Raw genomic sequence first — 17,728 nt, forward strand, 5'->3', positions numbered from 1 at the left:
CACATTAGCCCCTCCAGGTAGTGATGTGTGTTAGATCCTTTAGATTGTAAATAAACCATAGTTTTTTTACCTGAAGTATATTAGCATAATTTTATGCCTTTTATGTATAGGGGGGAAAAATATTAAAACAAGCTTAGATAGCTTTTATCAGTAATATGTTATCAAAAAATTTTAAGGAATACTTTCTAAGCCATGTTTCCTGGATTAGAATGTTGCTTTAACTCATTTTTCCCACTAGCAAATAACTAAGTCATAATTGTGACATGTGCTGTGAAGGAAATGATTGAGAGACTACGTGTTGGGGAGGAGTCAGAAGATTGCCCCCCAGTGGAGACGTGAAGGATGAGTAGGAGCTAACAAGAGGAGAAGCTGAGCATTCTGGGCAAACAGATACAAGATGCTAAGGCAGGAACGAGCTTGGTGTGTCCAGGAAATAGAGAGGGCCGACTCATGTGGCTGGAACGAGAGACAGCAAGGCCCTGATGGTTAGAACTTAGAGCTGAAGACATCCATAGTTGTCTAAACCTTGTGCCTGTCTCTGAAGCTTCATGCTGGCTCTGAGCTTTGTCACTACCCCCACAGTATCTCTTCGTTCCCAGCCATAACCTTGGGCCTAGCTGTGGATAAGCAATCCAGTAAGCATGTTAACCAGAGGAAGGGTGTTAGTTGGCCTTTCCAGAGCTTATGTCTGTCTTGGCCTACGTGGTCCTGGGCCATTTCCTTTGGCACCACTACACGTAAGGTCCATGTTGCAGAAACCAGTAAAAATAAAACTGCCAAGAAATGTTTTGCCATTATAAAAAGTAGGTGTTGCTTCACACACACACACACACACACCCTTGCATTCAGTTATTCACATTAAACCAGGAACTCCTGCTGTAGGAATATATGGCCAACCAAACCATACTAGAAAGGACAAACAGTTCCTTCTGGCAGCTTCCAACCATGAGCAAGACTTGACATATAAAATAACCTCTGATTAGGAGTATATAAGGCAATTATTATACCTAGGTAAGTGGTTTTCATGTTCATCTGTTGTCATCTTGGGCTTTGCATGAAATTTAGCTTGAAAAAGAGGTTCCACACTTAAAAAGGGAGGCCCCCCTTCCTTGTGGAGAGATCGTTTTGATTGTCATTGTGTGTTTTGGTACAAGTTCCATCTGGAGAAACCCAAGCGAAAGTTGGGGTATCCAGGTCTAGCTCAAGTCCTGGGTCCTTAAATAGCTTTCACCTTTTCCTACCAAGACAGTAGAGCTCTTGGCACCTCCAGCTGGTAGAAGACTTGGCCAGCTGCTTGGCATTTATAACGCTCCTCACCCCCCCACCCCCAACCACATCTGCCTGTGATCGCGCTGTGTGGGTAAGTTGGGACTCGGCAGTGGGGCAGCGTGCACCTGACCTGTGTTTCTCTGTAGGATTACCTCAGCCTCTCTTGGAACTGAACGACTCTCCTGTTTACAAAACGGTCTTGGAAAGAATGCAGCGCTTCTTCTCCACCCTCTATGAGAACTGGTAATGAACCAATGCAGCCTCCACATTCTCTTCCTAGACGTGTGTTGTGTAGGAAAGGCCATGGTTGGACTTTTGATCTAGAATTAGAGTCAGGTAAGATGAGGCAAAATTTTGACAAGGAACTAATTCTAGTGTCAAGTCAAAATGAACAGTTTTCTTACATTTGCTCTTTTATAATTGTCTCATGTGCCTCAGCCCTAGCTGTGACTTGATAGTTTACTAGTATGTCCAACGTGTCTGTTTCCGATACATAAAATGATGAGACCAAAGCAGAAGATACAGTGGAAAGGATGCATTTTCTCAGCCCTCACGATGCAAGGCCTGCCTTTTATGGGATACTGGGAGGTGGCTGGCCAGATTTTGCTTTCAGGTCTGAGTTGTGGGGCGGGGAGGTGAGTGGCCCTCTGTACACTGCCACAGCCTCGGCCTCACTGACCCAGAGCTCTAATCAGCCAAGCTAACAAGAGGCTCTCCATTGTAAATCTGTATTACTTAGGAAATAATGAAGGCTACTGTTGATATTGGGTACCAAAGGATACCAACAACTGGCTTTCAAAAGATGCTGAACCTGCTATCAAGAAGTTTCCTTAAGAGTGGGAGGCAATGGGTGTTATTTTCACTTTTAATAAAAGATTAAGTCCACATCTTTGAAGTACACTAATTATGTTAAAGTTCTCATAAGGAGTAAATATAATTGCTCTTCTAGCTGAGAAGTCTTATTGTAGACTAGAAGTCTCTGTACCAAAAATCCATGGCACAGAGATTTCCCAGGGCAGTCGGGCTGGCAGTAGATGTTGAATGTGTCATTGCCTGTTATTTCCCTTACAGTTTCCATATCCTGGGGAAGGCAGGCCCTTCCATGCAGCAGGACTTCTACAGCGTGGAGCACCTGGCTACCCAGCTCCTGAGCTCAGCCTTCGTCAATTTGAACAATATTCCTGACTACCGCCTCAGACCCATGCTTCATATCCTTTCAAAGTCCCTAGCTAACCCAGAAGATCGAATACAGGAACAGTTCATAGGCACTGGAGGAGGCAGAGCTGAGCTGCATGGAATAGATGGAATCTTATATCTAAATATATAATAACCATGTTAAAAGGACAAGAAGATTGTCCGGCTGGGTGGCTCGGTTGAGCATTATCCCGCTCACCAAAAAAGTTGCAGGTTCGATTCCCACTCAGGGCACATACCTAGGTTTCGGATTTGATTCCTGGTCAGGGCATGTCTGGGAGGCAACCAATCAATGTTTCTCCCTCCCTCCTTGTCACTCCCTCTCTCTCCTTCTCCCTTTTTCTCTAAAATCAATAAAAATATCCTTCGGTGCCCTAGCCGGTTTGGCTCAATGGTAGAGAATCAGCCTGTGGACCAAAGGGTCCCAGATTCGATTCTAGTCAAGGGCATATACCTTGGTTGCAGGCTCCTCCCCACCCGGGCCCTGGTCAGGGTGCATGCAGGAGGCAACCAATTGATGTGTTTCTCTCACATCAATGTTTCTGTTTTTCCCTCCCACTCTCTCTAAAATTCAATGGGAAAATATCGTTCAGTGAGGATTAACAAAAATATTTATATATACTAGTGGCCCAGTGCACGGATTCATGCACATGGAAAGGAAATTAATTAGAAGAAATATTTTACTAGTAATGTCGCCATTTGCCCTTTATAATAGGAGTGTCAACCAAATTCATGATTGACAATGACAGATCAAAACACACACGTGTGATTGGTGCCAGCGAGAGCTTTATATGTATTGCACATGCATGCAATTTACTTTTTAAATTGCCAGTGCGCATCATATGTAACAGCTGGTCGGTCGGTCGGACATATGGTCAGTCACTTTGCCTTTTAAATATAGAGATATTGTTTTCGTGAGGATTGAAGAAAAAAAAAAGGACAAGAAGATGGAAGTAAATAATGGGAAGGCAGTCCAGGGGGGCTTGAAAGCTCATTGCTAGGCACAAATCCTTACCATGCCCCCTTTTTTTTTTTTTTTAAACTTTTATTGATTTCCGGGAGGAAGGGAAAGGGGGGGAGAGAGAAACATCAATGATGAGAGAATCATTGATCAGCTGCCTCCTGCATGCCCCCTACAGGGGATTGAGCCAGCAACCCGGGCATATGCCCTTGACCAGAATCAAACCCGGGACCCTTCAGTCCGCAGGCCGATGCTCTATCCACTGAGCCAAACCAGCTAGGGCTACCATCTCACTTTCATCCTTTTTGTATATTTTGTCAGGTGCTTCCTCTTTGAAATTGCACTCTCGTACTTCATTGTCATTTGGATTTTTTTTTTTAATCTTTTGTTTAGTATCTTTTTTCCCTGCGTTATAAGGAGAATAGTGAAAGAGAGTTTATCGCAAGAATGTCCCTCCTATTTTCCGCCCTACTTTCAGACAACTCAGTGCCTAAAACATGCAGCCTGGTAGAAAGGACAGTGAAACTAAATATATCATGGAAATGAGTATCCATGCAGCGTAGGATTTTCAGAAAAGAGCCTGAAGATGAGGATGTTCTTGGCATCTTGCAAGTCCTTTGTCGGTTGACTCTGCCCAAGAATTCGACCTGTTGCCTGACACATAAGGGTGCTTTAGAATGAGAAGGCATGTGCTCATGTACTAAAGCTTCTTAACCTGCTGTGGCATGGGTCTTTGTGAAGCCTCTGGTGCTCTTCTGCCCCCCAGAGCACTATGAAGCCCTGGTGTCTCCCATCCTCGGACCTCTGTTCACCTACCTCCACATGGTAAGAGATTGGTCAGGAAAGGGGCGTGGCCTCTCAGGAGTCTTGCAAGTCAGGAGCTTCTGGAAGTGTTTCCTAGCCTTACCAGGATGTCTGTGCAACCAGCTCGTCCTTGCTGCAGTGGACTAAGCAGCCCCCCAAGAACTAAACTGGTTTAATTGCCCACAAAACACCTGCAGAGTCGGCGTCTGCTCCTAACTTCCTGTTTCCTGAGGAAAGGTGATCAGAGGAGTGCCTCCCCTGGTTCTGTTTCTCTGACTCTGGAATTAAGCAAGGGGCCAGCTGGGTAGAGAACAGATGTGTCCAGAGTGACTCAGGAATTCCAAGCAAAGATGTGTAATTTGCTGCCCTCGTTAGGGGTGTGGGAGGTTACAGAAACCATACCTGGTTTTTTAGCCTGTGGGCCTCCCAAGGCTCTGTCTTTGATGCCTGCAGTCATCCTTGGCTAATTTTAATCATGAAGTACCTTAGATATTATCTGCTCCAACCTTCTACGCAGTACTAGCACTTCCTTCCTTTTTGTTTTCCCAGAGGCTTTCCCAAAAGTGGCAAGTCATCAACCAGAGGAGCCTGCTGTGGTAAGGAGCATCTCTTCTCCTTGGTGGATGAGCTGGAGCCAAGCTGGGGTGGGGGAAGATCAGAGGGGAGAGGCGGTTTCCGCTGTCCCAGGGCTAGAACAGCAGTGGGTTATAGTCATTCTCAGCCTAGATGAATGATAGGTGGCTTGTCCGTGACCTTTAGGCGGACTCAGATAAGACTCAGACTTCATAGGGGGACCTTCAGCTGCCTTAGGAGAATGCTGAGACTTCTTAGCCACTTAGGCTTTTGATCCAGTACTCTCTGCCAACTGGATATAGTCACAGGTCATGTTCCTCAATGGATCATGCTGTCCATTCCCAACATGTGCATGGAATGCAGACCAGAAGCACGCCAGGAGAAGGAACAGGGCACAGTTTAGTTAGGGTCACTGCATTTCTTATCCTTCGCTTTTTTGCACTTCATGGAACCTTGACCCTCTGGTGTTCTGCAGTGGAGAAGATGAGACTTCAGAGGAAAACCCAGAGTCTCAAGAGATGCTAGAGGAGCAGCTGGTGAGGATGTTAACCCGAGAAGTCATGGACCTAATCAGTAAGTGGCATGTGGGAACCAGGGGAAGTAGAGAATTTTTCTGGAGAAAGAACTGGTCACCCACCCAACCCCATTAAGGCATGTTTGCAGCAAATACTAACAGGTTGGTGAGAAATAATTCACTAGGTAGAAACAAGGTAGTCCTTAAATCAACCTCTGAACATTTTATGAATGGCAAACTGAATTATATTTGTTCATACTAAGGCCAGAATATGAGGAAATGGTCTAAAATAGCAGGAGGAATTCAGATTAATGGTAGGAATAACTTCTAACTTTGTCAAAATAGGGGGAAATTTTTAATTCTTGGACATAAAGGTGGTTAATTTTTCTTTTTTGGGTCATTTCATTTGTTTGTGATGCAAAGTAGACCAAAGATGTATCAGGTATCCTCTCCTGGTCACTTAGTCTCAGGGAATTCTGTAATTTCCCTCCAGTTAATCTAACTTGAAGAGGGATCAGAAGTCTGGTCAAATGCCTTCATTTCTGTTGGTGAAGCTGATGTTCCTGGACAGTACCTCACTTTCTCCCCTCCTCATCTGCCCAGAGACAGTTTGGGATCTGTTGGCCTGAGATGGCTGTTGTCTGGTGGTAACAAGCCAGTAACCCTGCTTTCTTGCTTTAGCGGTGTGCTGTGTTTCAAAGAAAGGTGCTGACCACAGTGCTGCTCCCCCTGCAGATGGAGATGGTGAGTCTGTTGCATGGCCCTTAAGAGGTCTACCCTTAGGCTCCTAAATATTGTCCCTTCTGTAGCCAGGTCGGTTCTGGTAGAAACTTTTTCCCTGGGTCTGATGTGGATGGGATGTTGTACATCTAGATTTCATCTCTGCTGGCCGCCTTGCTGGATTCCTCCAAACTATACTCCATCTCAGAGCCCTTGCACTGGCTGTTTCCTCTAGAATGATTTTTCCTCCCAACTATATACATGGCCTGTTCCCTTGTTTCATTTGGGTCTCTGCTCAAATGTTAACCTCCAATAAGTCTTCCATGACCAACTTATCAAAAATAGCAACTCCAACCATGCTATATTCTCTGCTCTATTTTTCTGTTTTGTTGTTAATCCTAACCCAAGGATATTTTTCCATTGGTATTTATTTATTTTAAAATATATTTTTATTGATTTTAGAGAGAGGAAGGGACGGGAGAGGGATAGAGAGATAGAAACATCAATGAGAGAGAAACATTGATCAGCTGTCTCTTGCACGCCCCCCCCCCCCCCCCCCAGGGATCAAGTCCACAACCCAGGCATGTGCCTTGACTGGAAATCAAACCATAACCTCCTGGTTCATAGGTCTATGCTCAACCAATGAGCCACACTGCCGGGCTTCCATTGATTTTTAGATAGAGTGGAAGGGAAGGGGTGAGACAGAGAGAAACATCGATTGGTTTCCTCCCACACGTGCCCAAACAGGGCCTGGAATCAAGCCTGCAACCAAGGTACATGCCCTTGGCCGGAATCGAACTTGGGACCCTTCAGCCCACGGGCCAACGCTCCATCCACTTAGCCAAACCAGCTAGCAAATCCTCTGCTCTATTTTTCTTCAGGCACTTACCACTATCTGATGTTACTTTTGTTTTTTTATGATGTCACCTATTATTTATGAATTCATTTATTATTTGTGTGTCTCACTAGAATGTCAGCTCCCACCAGGGAAGGGACTTTGTGCTATTCCTGTGATATCCCCAGTAACTAAATTAGTGTCTACTACAGTAGGTCTTCATATATTTGTTCAATGACAAGCTCCTCACCAATGGCAGCTTTTTAAGTAACCATCCAGAAAACCTCACTTCCCACCGTTTCCCAAATGTACAGCTAGATGGCTCTCTAGATCTGCCATGGGCAATGGCTTCTGTACCCTTTCATGAGGCTTGACTCAGCCGCCAGTCAGCCCAGGCTACTGAACTCTCCTGCATCCTGCGAGCTTCTGTCAGGACAGGAGAGTCTGCTCTGCTCTGAAAGGCTGGAGTTAACATTCTGCTCTCTGCTTACAGATGAAGAGATGATGGCCACAGAGGTAACCCCCTCGGCCATGGCAGAGCTTACAGACCTGGGCAAATGCCTAATGAAGCACGAGGTGGGTGGAGGGCAAGGTGATGTTTCTCCTTCTCCAGCTGTGGAGCCAGCTTCCACTGTTCTCACTCTGTGATGCCTTCAGAAAAGTTTTGGGGTAATGCTCCTTTATATGAGCTAAGTTCCTGGTTCCTGAAGTTTGAGAAAAGCGTGGGAAAAGCTCAAGGCCATGTTGTCTCCCTTGTTGCTGTGGGCAAAGGCTCTCAGAAAAACTCAGAAGCAGGCCCGAGCTCTGTCTCCTTCCTGTACGCAGGTTTCCTCTTCTATATTGGTTGTTTTTTCTTTTTGACTGTCTGATCTACATAGAGAGGAAATAAGCCCACTTCTCTTATCATTTTCCTGCTTACCTACTATTAAAACTCCAGCTCCTGATACATAATGCTCAGAGAAAGTTGTGTTTACTTTCCCATTGTAATCGTTCATCCTTTTCCTAGGATGTTTGTACGGCGCTATTGATTACAGCCTTCAATTCCCTGGCCTGGAGGGATACTCTGTCCTGCCAGAGGACGACTACCCAGCTGTGCTGGCCCCTCCTCAAACAAGTATGGTTATTTGCCCCTTCAAGGTTTGGGTCATAAGGATTGACTGAATCATTTGGAGGAATTGGGGTGCTGGGGCCTTCAGCGTCCCACTTTGGCCCTCAATATAGCTGTCTCCCCAGGTGCTGACAGGGACACTGCTCGCAGATGCTGTGACATGGCTTTTCAGCAGTGTGCTGAAGGGCTTGCAGACGCACGGGCAGCATGAAGGCTGCATGGCTTCACTCGTGCACCTGGCTTTCCAGATCTACGAGGCGCTGGTGAGTCGGGCAGGACAGCCAGGCTTCACCCTTCACAGCAGGCCTTACTCTAAGTGTAGGCAGCTGCCAAGTTGCTAGTGCTGCATGGGGGAAGTGGCAGAGCCCAAACCCACTCCATTTAGTGGGTTTATCCTTACTTCTCAGCGTCCCAGGTACCTGGAGATAAGAGCTGTTATGGAGCAGATCCCTGAAATACAGAAAGACTCTCTGGACCAGTTTGACTGCAAGCTTTTGAACCCCTCTCTGCAGAAAGTTGCTGACAAGCGCAGGAAGGACCAATTCAAACGCCTCATTGCTGGTTGTATTGGGGTAGGTCATGCACCTTCCTTTGTGCTCCCAACCACCTTGCGGTCTTAGATGATGTGTTCAGGCAAACCAGAAACCAGCTGTATTCATTGACCAGTATGGTGAGATTGCCTTTAAAACAACCCACTATCAGGGTCCAGCATTAGTTCTTTCTCATTTGTTTTCCACAGAAACCTTTGGGAGAGCAGTTCCGGAAAGAAGTTCACATTAAGAATCTTCCATCCCTTTTCAAAAAACCAAAACCAGTGTTGGAGACGGAGGTGCTAGACAAAGAGGAGGGCGGCCTGGCCACCATCTTTGAACCGTGAATCAAGCTTTTGGGCATTCTTCCTTGGCCTTTATTGTCATCTCTTCTCCTTTGTAGCTAATCTCTAGGCCCCTCTCCACTGCCACCTCACTTACCACCATGGTCAGCCTGGAGAGATCCAGGTCTGGAGCTGGAGAGTGGGCCCTGTGCAGGGCTAGAAGTAATTATACTAAAGTCCAAAAAGGGAGTTAGGGCTTACACCACGCTGTCTAGACCTCCCAGGTATCTCCCATTCTACTTGGAGTTTGGCTTTTCCAAGAGAGAAAAGCTAGAGCAGAGCAGCCCTTCTCCCCAAGCTCTCCCGCCCCCATGCAGCCATACACATGTGCAGAGTGGTAACTAGGGGTGCTACACCCAACACTGCAACTAGCCGACCTTGTGGCAAGGGCTTAGCCCTGAACGACTTGTACCAGAGAGTTTCTCCTGGACCACTGCAAGTCCCACTGAGTCCCCAAGCTGCTGGGCTGGCAGGAAGCCTTCCCCATCCCCCAGGGGCATGTGTGGGTCAGGTGCTGAGTGCTGAATTTGGCCAGTTTCCTCACTGTTTGAGCAAGAATCTGGTCAGCTGATGGGATCCATGGTATAGGCTACTGCTAAGCTCTGGACGCAGTATCAAGTGTACCTTCAGGGACCGGGGCTGGGTCAGCATCAGTAGTGCTAACATTCCCCTTAGAGCTCACACATGCCCTTCCTTGAATGACCTCTCAATGTGGTTTCCCCAGCCCCAGGGTCTACTCAGGCACAAGAGCCTCAGTACCCCATCTAGTGTCACGTGATGCCACTGGCATCTAAGGATAATCCAGACCAACTAGGCTACATCTGTGACAAGCAGCTAGCAAAGCCACTGGTCTCTCGTAGGACTAGCTGAGTCCAGGTGCCTTCAAAAATCTCATGGCCTTTCCGGTCCCTGGCCACTTCTCTCATGGGCCATTTCCAAAAGGAAATATGCCTTCCTAATGTGAGTCTCCAGTCCATTCTAGAGATCACTGGATGGTCCTCTAAGCCTAGGATACATGGATGCAGGACCCTAGCCTTGAGGTCATTGCTGGCCATAGACAAGCTTAATCCATACAGAAACTATATAGTGTGTGTCCATGTGTTCTGCAAAAAGACAGGGCTGTCATCAATCCACTGACGAAGGTTTCAGTGAGGACTGAGTGGAGCAGTGTGGGCTGAAGCTGCAGCTTTTAGCTGGAGCTGGCCCCCAGGCAGGGGAGGCTCAGAAAGAGAGAAGCTGGGGAAACAGGACTTGGTGTCTGGTATAGCTGTTTCTATGGCACATACTTGTCCCACGTCCCGGGGGTGGTACTCTGGGCTTGTCAACTGTGAAGGCCATCTCAAAGCATGGTTCCCTCCAAACCTGTTAGCTGTCTCCTCCTCTCTGTAGTGGGGCTGTGGAGGGCATAGTTGTATTTATTGTGTTGTACTATTTTTAACATCTTGTGACTTCATGCTAGAAGTTTTCTATTGTTTATAGAACCTTTTTGTAGAAACATAACTCTAAAGCACATCTGCATGTCAATAAAAAAATCTCAATTTCATACAGAAAGCCCCATCTGACTGTTTCAAACTAGTGACGTACTTCAGGGTCACTATGCCATAAGAGTGGAGAGGAAGAACTGATGGACATGCTCTGTCAGGCTAGAAAGATTTCTATCCCTGACAAATGTAGACCAGGCAGCCCACACCACTCTCAGTGCTGTCATTGGTGGCTCTGGACCTGTCCCTGATAGTCCAAAGGGAATTGCTATTCTTCCTTATGTGTTTCTTTTTATATAATATTTGTATTGATTTCAGAGAGAAAGGGAGAGGAAAAGAGATAGAAACATCAACGAGAGAGTAATTGATAGCTGCCTCTTGCATGCCCCCTACTGGGGATCGAGCCGAGAGAGTAATTGATAGCTGCCTCCTGCATGCCCCCTACTGGGGATCGAGCCAGCAACCCGGGTGTGTGGCCTGGCCGGGAACTGAGCCAGTGACCTTAGTTCCTGAGTGGACCCTCAACTGCTGAGCCATACTGGCCAGGCACTCATGTGGTTCTCTATCAGCCATTTCCTCAAGTATCCAAGAGGTAGGTTAAGTGGCATACAGTATTTTCTGACTGTGTCCCCAGAAAACACCTCAATTTGTCATTTCCCATGTAGGCCTTGTTGGCCCTAACCTGCAATGACATCTGAGACCAGCATGCTGTTAGCGCCAAACCTATTTGAACTGAGGCCGCATATTTGTGAATCTACCTGAAGTAGTTTCAGACAAAACACTTTTTGTTTGGATGTGAATTTATTTACATGGAGGCCTTATAAAGGCATAAAAGTCACATTTTGTGACACATTTAACAAAATGTATTGACTAAAATAAAGCTGGAATTGTCCCAGAAAACTCAGAACACCTAGTCACACTAGGCTCTCTACAGCAGGCCTGTGGCAGGTCAGAACCCAAAATCTTCAGCGTGCCTCAGGAGCATCCAAGCCCAGTTGTGCCACTGAGTCTGCAAGCCTCAGTCCATCTGAACTGCATCTAGTTCATCCAAGAACCGCCGGCACTTGCCCATCAGTACCTTGATGGCTTCGCTCACCAGCACATCAGGTGGCAATACCCCTGTTGACTCGACAGAGACTGAGAACCAAAACAGACAGTTTAGCCTAGACCGCTTGCTAGATTTTACATCTGAACTCTGCAAGGAAGCTATAGCACCAAAGAGCTGCCCCCCACCACTCCCTGCAAACTGGATACTCACAGATATAATGGTCCCGAACCCGAGCCAGCCGTACAACCTTCTTCAGCTTCTCATTCCGGAAGACTTCCCTGCTGAAGGTATCTAGCCGGGGATTGGCAACCCTGGCCACCTTTTTACCTAATGAAAACAAACCATGTTATAAACACACGAGCCCAGAGCTTTCATTCTCTCTGCTACTTTCAAAGAAAATACACCTTACGCCCTGGCCTGAACAGCATCCCAAATACCACATACCTTGGACTTCATGCACCTCGATAACACCAGGCGAGAAGCACCGGCTCAGCTCTTCAGCTGCCTCCCCTTCCACGGGCTCCAACAGTGTGATGTCCGGCAGGAGCCTGTAACTGGCTGTTGCCACAGGTGAAAACTTGGCATGATCTTTACCTAGAAGGGAATCAGAGCCTGTGCGAAAACCCTTCCTGACATCCCCAAACGCCTGGCAGTGACATCTTAGCTGAGTCCCTTAGCCACACCTCACCCCACTGTATTCAAACTGCCTTCCTCCCCAGGGCAGCTCATGGGGTTCTCACCAATGCCCTTGACACAGTGCATGAGTAGGTCAATCTCCTGGCCAGGCCGCAGCTGAGCAATGAGGATATCATCATGCACTGGTCGGATGGTGCCCTCCGGGAAGAGGTCAGCCTGGTTCCCCAGGGGAACCCATGTCATGTGCCTGGTGTACACTGGAAGAGAAGCACATCAAAAGACCTCAGTCCCTAAAATTAGCACCCAACAGGTAGGCCCTCTGTCACACTACCAACACTCACCTTTGTGGTTCACATAGAGTTCATTGGGGTCAGAGGAATCTTTAGCAGCGTGGGGGTTCCGAGTACACCTGACCTGCAGCCGAAACTGCAGAGTGTCTATTTCTGTGCCTTCTTCATCTCCTGCACAAAGAGAGGAGGTGGCAGCTCTCGAAGGACTAGTGCACATCTGAGTGCCAGGCACCCTCCTGAGTGCATTACATTTCTCATTTAATCCTCTTAAAACAAATTCATCAAACTAAAGGCAAGTGTTCTCACAGATAACACTAATGTACCCAAAGATTAGTAAGTTGCCTAAGGTTATACAGTATAGTCGATCCAGGATTTGAACACAGGTAGTCTGATTTCAGAATCTACTCTGCAGAAAAGAGCTACTCCCCTTCTCCCAAAATTTCACTTTCTCAAGCCCTCACCTTGGTTCCGATATTCAAAAAGACGGGGATCAGCATGAATGGGAATGAGCCCCAAGCGATGAGCGAGGATCTCATCCTGGACAATGGATGTGTTGTTGTACACCAGGACCTTTTCCACAGCCATGGTTGGCACCTGCCCAACAAAACAGAATCATCTACCAAGACATAAACTCCTGCCTGCTGACACAGATAGGGAAAGACCTCTTCCTGTAAGAATGCTTGATGAAAAATTTACAAATGAGAAGGAGAACTGCTCAGCAAAATTTCAGGAAAAATAAACCTTGAGACAATTCTACGAGTGAGGTAATGGCAAGGTTTCCCCACGCAACTCACCCCTGCCACCATGCCCCCAGTACCTCAGCTAACAGAATACGCCGAAAAGCATTGGCAATGGCTGCATCAATTCCCACCATGTCAAACTCCAATGTATTTTCATCCATGTGTACCACATCCACTCGGAAATTCTAAAAAAAAAAAAAAAATGGAAAAACACTAAATGAAGCTTGCTCTCTGTATAGTCAATACCTTCCCCCTGGATATTCCCCTTAAACTATTAACATTCTTTTTCATCCAAAAACCTCTTTGCTCAGATGTCCCTCATTAGATGTTCCTTTCTCCCCCAATTTTTTTAACTATATATTTTTATTGATTTCAGAGAGGAAGGGAGAGGGAGAGCGAGAGAAATATTAATGATGAGAATCATTGATGGACTGCCTCCTGCACGCCCCCCCACCGCCACCCCCACTGGGGATTGAGCCTGCAACCCAGGCATGTGCCCTTGACCAGAATTGAACCCGGGACCCTTCAATCCACAGGCCGATGCTCTATCCACTGAGCCAAACCGGCTAGGGCTCTCCCCTAATTCTTTATTTGTTCTTTTTGCAATGTTTTTTTTGGTCCAAAATCTTAGTAGTGAGAACTTTTAAATTTATTGGGGTGATGGGTTCATAAGATCATACAGGTTTCGAGCGTACACTCTTGGATACATGATCTGTATATTGCATTGTGTACCCACCACCCAAAGGCAAATCATCTTCCATCACCATATTTGACCCCTTTACCCTTTACTATCCTCTCACCGCCCCGCACCCCCTTCTCTCTGGTAACCACCATACTGTTGTCAGTACCTATGAGTTTTATTTATTTTTCTTGTTTGTTCAATTGCTGCTTTCCATCAGAGAGGAAGGGAGAGAAACATGAATGATGAGAAGAAATCACTGATAAGCTGCCTCCTGCACGCCCCCTACGGGGGATCCAGTCCACAACCCTGGCATGTCCTGACCAGGAATTGAACCATAACCTCCTGGTTCACAGGCCGATGCTCAACCACTGAGCCATACCAGCTGGGCTGTACCACATCTTCTTTATCCAATCATCTATCAAAGGACACCAGTTGTTTCTGTGTGTCTCTGCATTATGGCTTCTAGCCAGACCATGCAGAGAGACTATTCTAGAAAACATGCTTCCATACTGCTTAGTCCAGTTGACACTAAACCCTATCTTGTTAGCCTTTTCTGTTGTATTTAGCACTACTTTTTCAAACTAGTGCCTTGATTTCTGAGCACCAATCTTTTGGTTTTCTTCCTTCTCTAATGAATCCTAAATTCACTCACTATCTTCCACCTACTCTGTAAACATTATCCCAAGTTTCCCCTCCAGAGTGACCTCAACCGCACTCAGTCTTAGCAAATATCTGTACTGACAACTCCCAAAATATCTCACTTCGCATCTCAATTCAAACATATATTCTACTAGCCTGATAGACTTCTCTACTTGCAGGAAACTGAATGCATCATCAGTCCCCCAATCTATTTCTCATCAATGAATGACGTCCGCATTCATCAAAGAGTTCCCCAAGCTAGGTCACTTTACACTCCCCCCTTACAACCCATATCAATGCAATCACCAAACATACTTTCTATCTCCCCTTTGCTCTGTCACCTACAGTCCCTAAGACACATTTCAATCTTGCCCACCACTCATGTCCATCCATTTTATACTTCTTTTTTTAAAATATATTTTATTGATTTTTTACCCATCCATTTTATATTTCTTAAAAAAATATTTTACTGATTTTTAGAGAGAGAGAAAGGGAGAGGGATAGAAACATCCATGAGAGAGACACATCAATAGGCTGCCACCTGCATGCTCCCTACTGGGGATGAGGCTGCAACCCAGGCATGTGCCCTGACCTGGAATAGAACAGTGACCTCCTGGTTCATGGGCCCACGCTCAACCACTGAGCCACAGCTGCCAGGCCATCCACTTTAATACTTCTTAAAAAAATATTTTACTGATTTTTAGAGAGGGAGAGGGATAGAAACATCCGTGAGAGACACATCAATAGGCTGCCACCTGCACGCCCCCTACTGGGGATGAGGCTGCAACCGAGGCATGTGCCCTGACCTGGAATAGAACGGTGACCTCCTGGTTCATGGGCCCACGCTCAACCACTGAGCCACAGCCGCCACGCCATCCACTTTATATTCTAGCAATAATGAACTGCGTGGGCATTCCCACAGCACGGCTCACATAGCCCTTATAATTTGGCTTCTCTTCTTAGTTTCTCCTCACCCTTCGCTGTTCTCAGCTTCTGCTCATGGTTCTAGGCTCAAGCAGATGTCATCTCTTTAACGAAATCTTTCGTTCCTCTATCCCAGTGGTTCTCAACCTTGGCTGCACATTAGAATCACCTGGGAATCTTTTTTAAATAAATCAGGATTTTAAAAAGATTCCCATGTGGGGTAGAACCAGGGCCTGCAGCTCCCAAAGGGCCTGGGCCAGGCTCCTCTCCCAGGTCAGGGCGGCTGCCAGGGCCCTGAGTTTGGCCCCTCACCTGGGGAGGCCTCAGCACATCCTGGAAGAGAAGCGGCCCCCACGCTGGTGTCGCATCTTGAAGATGCTCAGCGCCCTCAGCTGCTGCTCCGCCACACCTCGGGAAGGGCCCGCGCCCTCGGGAGCCATCCCGTCGCGGGGGGGGGGGACAGGAGCCCCAAGAGAGAAAAGTCACCCTTCATTTACTTCGGAGATGTTTGTCCCTGGATGGGGTTTGGATTCCCAGCACATGCGTGTGCACACTGCAGTCCAGCTCATAGACGGCCCGCCTCCTTGGTTTCCCGGTTGCAGGCGAACTTCAAACGGGGCAGTTTCCTCCTGATGCTTATCTCCACAGCCCACTTCTCAGAATGCCTCACCCATCAGCTTTCAAACAGCACCGTTTTCGGTGCCAAGTTGCCTGCTTCAAGGTTTGGAGCTTTACTGGAGCATAAAACAATAACACTTCTAAATCCGCCTCCCTCCATTCCCCTAAACTTTGCCTCTCTGTCCCCTGGCCCCCAATAAAACAAAGCTGTACATTTCCTGAGAAACACCCCCAACCCTGAACCAGCCCTTGTCCCTAAAAAGGATTTGGTTTCTAGGTCATCGCTGTAATGCATTCTCAGAGTGGTTGAAAATGCAGAGACGCCATCCCTGAAGATGGGCTCCCCAAAGCCATCAGGGACATGCACTGGGCAAAAAAGACAGAATGACTCAGTACAACCCCATCATCTCTGAGGAGCCTTCAGTGGCCACCTCTGCTCTCAGGGTAACACACAAAGCCATGGTTTGTTTGTGCTCTTTTGGATAGTAGGGTTCGGCCCTGATTCCTCACTCTTTCACCTCTGCATATTTTCATTGGGTAAAGTGGGGGGTGATTTGGAGACGTGTGATGGCTGTCTGAACCAGGGGAAGAGCTCCCCCTCCTGGCCGGCTGCGCTTCTGTGCCTGAGCCCTAAAAGCCTGTGTATCTCCCTCGATGCATTGGGTGCATTCCGGGAGATTTGTGCATTAAATCAAATCACATGGAGGAAAAATTTAAAATATCTACACTAATAAAAGAGAAACATGGTAATTAGCATACGACCGCTACCCTTCCCATTGGCTAATCAGCATATCCTTATGCAAATTAACTGTCAGCCAAGATGGCGGCCGGCAGCCAGGCAGCTGGAAGCGAACATGAGGCTTGCTTGCTCCAGTGACTGCAGACTCCAACGTTCCCCGCCTGACTTGCCGGCCTCTGAGTTGCAACTCTAAGCAACTATGTACTATGTTGCAAATAAGAAGCTAAACAAAACCCCAGAAACCAGCTTTCAGCCTGCCGGGATCTCAGAGCTGAAGTTATACATTGTTTCGATTATAGAACGGCAAACAAACCAGATACGAAGCCTCAGAGCTAGAGCCAGAGCTAAAGCTGGCCCAGAATAAAATAAAAAAAGAGAAAAAAAAGGAGCGGTTGGGAGCTTCAGTCAACAACCGCCAGCCTGAAAGCAGCCCTCAGCCCCTCACCCAGACTGGCCAGGCACCCCAGTGGGGACCCCCACCCTGAAGGGTGTGTGACCAGCTGCAAACAGCCATCATCCCCTCATCCAGGCTGGCCAGGCACCCCAGTGGGGACCCCCACCCTGAAGGGTGTGTGACCAGCTGCAAACAGCCATCATCCCCTCATCCAGGCTGGCCAGGCACCCCAGTGGGGACCCCCACCCTGAAGGGTGTGTGACCAGCTGCAAACAGCCATCATCCCCTCATCCAGGCTGGCCAGGCACCCCAGTGGGGACCCCCACCCTGAAGGGTGTGTGACCAGCTGCAAACAGCCATCATCCCCTCATCCAGGCTGGCCAGGCACCCCAGTGGGGACCCCCACCCTGATCCAGGACACCCTTCAGGGCAAACCAGCCGGCCCCCAGGCCTCTATCCTATATAGTAAAAGGGTAATATGCCTCCCAGCACCGGGATCAGCGGAGCCGCGAGGCCTCCTGGCACTGGATCAGCGTGACAGGGGGCAGAGCCCAAACCCCCTGATCGCCCTGCAGCTCTGTGTGTGACAGGGGGCGGGGCCACAACATCCCTATCCGCCCTACTCTGTTCGTGACAGGGGAAGGCGCCCCAACCCCCTGATCAGCCCTGCTCTGTGAGTGACAGG

General features: G+C 47.6%; 2 protein-coding genes across 5 annotated transcripts in view; one reads left to right on the top strand and one right to left on the bottom strand.

The window, feature by feature from the left end:
* Positions 1-10,403, top strand: part of XPO5 (exportin 5) — a 50,031-nt gene extending 39,628 nt beyond the window's left edge. For 2 of the 4 annotated variants that reach the window (XM_005860973.2, XM_005860974.2), the window contains 11 exons: positions 1,416-1,512; positions 2,341-2,477; positions 4,152-4,249; positions 4,778-4,824; positions 5,277-5,374; positions 5,997-6,059; positions 7,364-7,446; positions 7,877-7,984; positions 8,104-8,241; positions 8,386-8,550; positions 8,718-10,403. In XM_005860973.2, the coding sequence (XP_005861035.1) occupies positions 1,416-1,512; positions 2,341-2,477; positions 4,152-4,249; positions 4,778-4,824; positions 5,277-5,374; positions 5,997-6,059; positions 7,364-7,446; positions 7,877-7,984; positions 8,104-8,241; positions 8,386-8,550; positions 8,718-8,855 (1,172 nt within the window). In that variant the 3' untranslated portion in view covers positions 8,856-10,403. Of the gene's footprint in view, positions 1-1,415; positions 1,513-2,340; positions 2,478-4,151; positions 4,250-4,777; positions 4,825-5,276; positions 5,375-5,996; positions 6,060-7,363; positions 7,447-7,876; positions 7,985-8,103; positions 8,242-8,385; positions 8,551-8,717 lie in introns of those variants that run through there. The other 2 variants (XM_014535376.1, XR_001361062.1) reach the window with 2 other exon arrangements.
* A 712-nt stretch (positions 10,404-11,115) lies between these two features.
* POLR1C (polymerase (RNA) I polypeptide C, 30kDa) overlaps positions 11,116-17,728 on the bottom strand; it is a 7,748-nt gene continuing 1,135 nt past the window's right edge. Inside the window, exons 3-9 of the mRNA XM_005860977.2 lie at positions 13,125-13,232; positions 12,769-12,901; positions 12,359-12,478; positions 12,122-12,274; positions 11,826-11,975; positions 11,592-11,708; positions 11,116-11,470 (exon numbers count right to left, since the gene is read on the bottom strand). Of these exons, the coding sequence (XP_005861039.1) occupies positions 11,352-11,470; positions 11,592-11,708; positions 11,826-11,975; positions 12,122-12,274; positions 12,359-12,478; positions 12,769-12,901; positions 13,125-13,232 (900 nt within the window). The 3' untranslated portion in view covers positions 11,116-11,351. The remainder of the gene's footprint in view (positions 11,471-11,591; positions 11,709-11,825; positions 11,976-12,121; positions 12,275-12,358; positions 12,479-12,768; positions 12,902-13,124; positions 13,233-17,728) is intronic.

This window comes from Myotis brandtii, unplaced genomic scaffold (assembly GCF_000412655.1).
Source record: "Myotis brandtii unplaced genomic scaffold, ASM41265v1 scaffold143, whole genome shotgun sequence".
NCBI classification, from domain to species: Eukaryota; Metazoa; Chordata; class Mammalia; order Chiroptera; family Vespertilionidae; genus Myotis; species Myotis brandtii.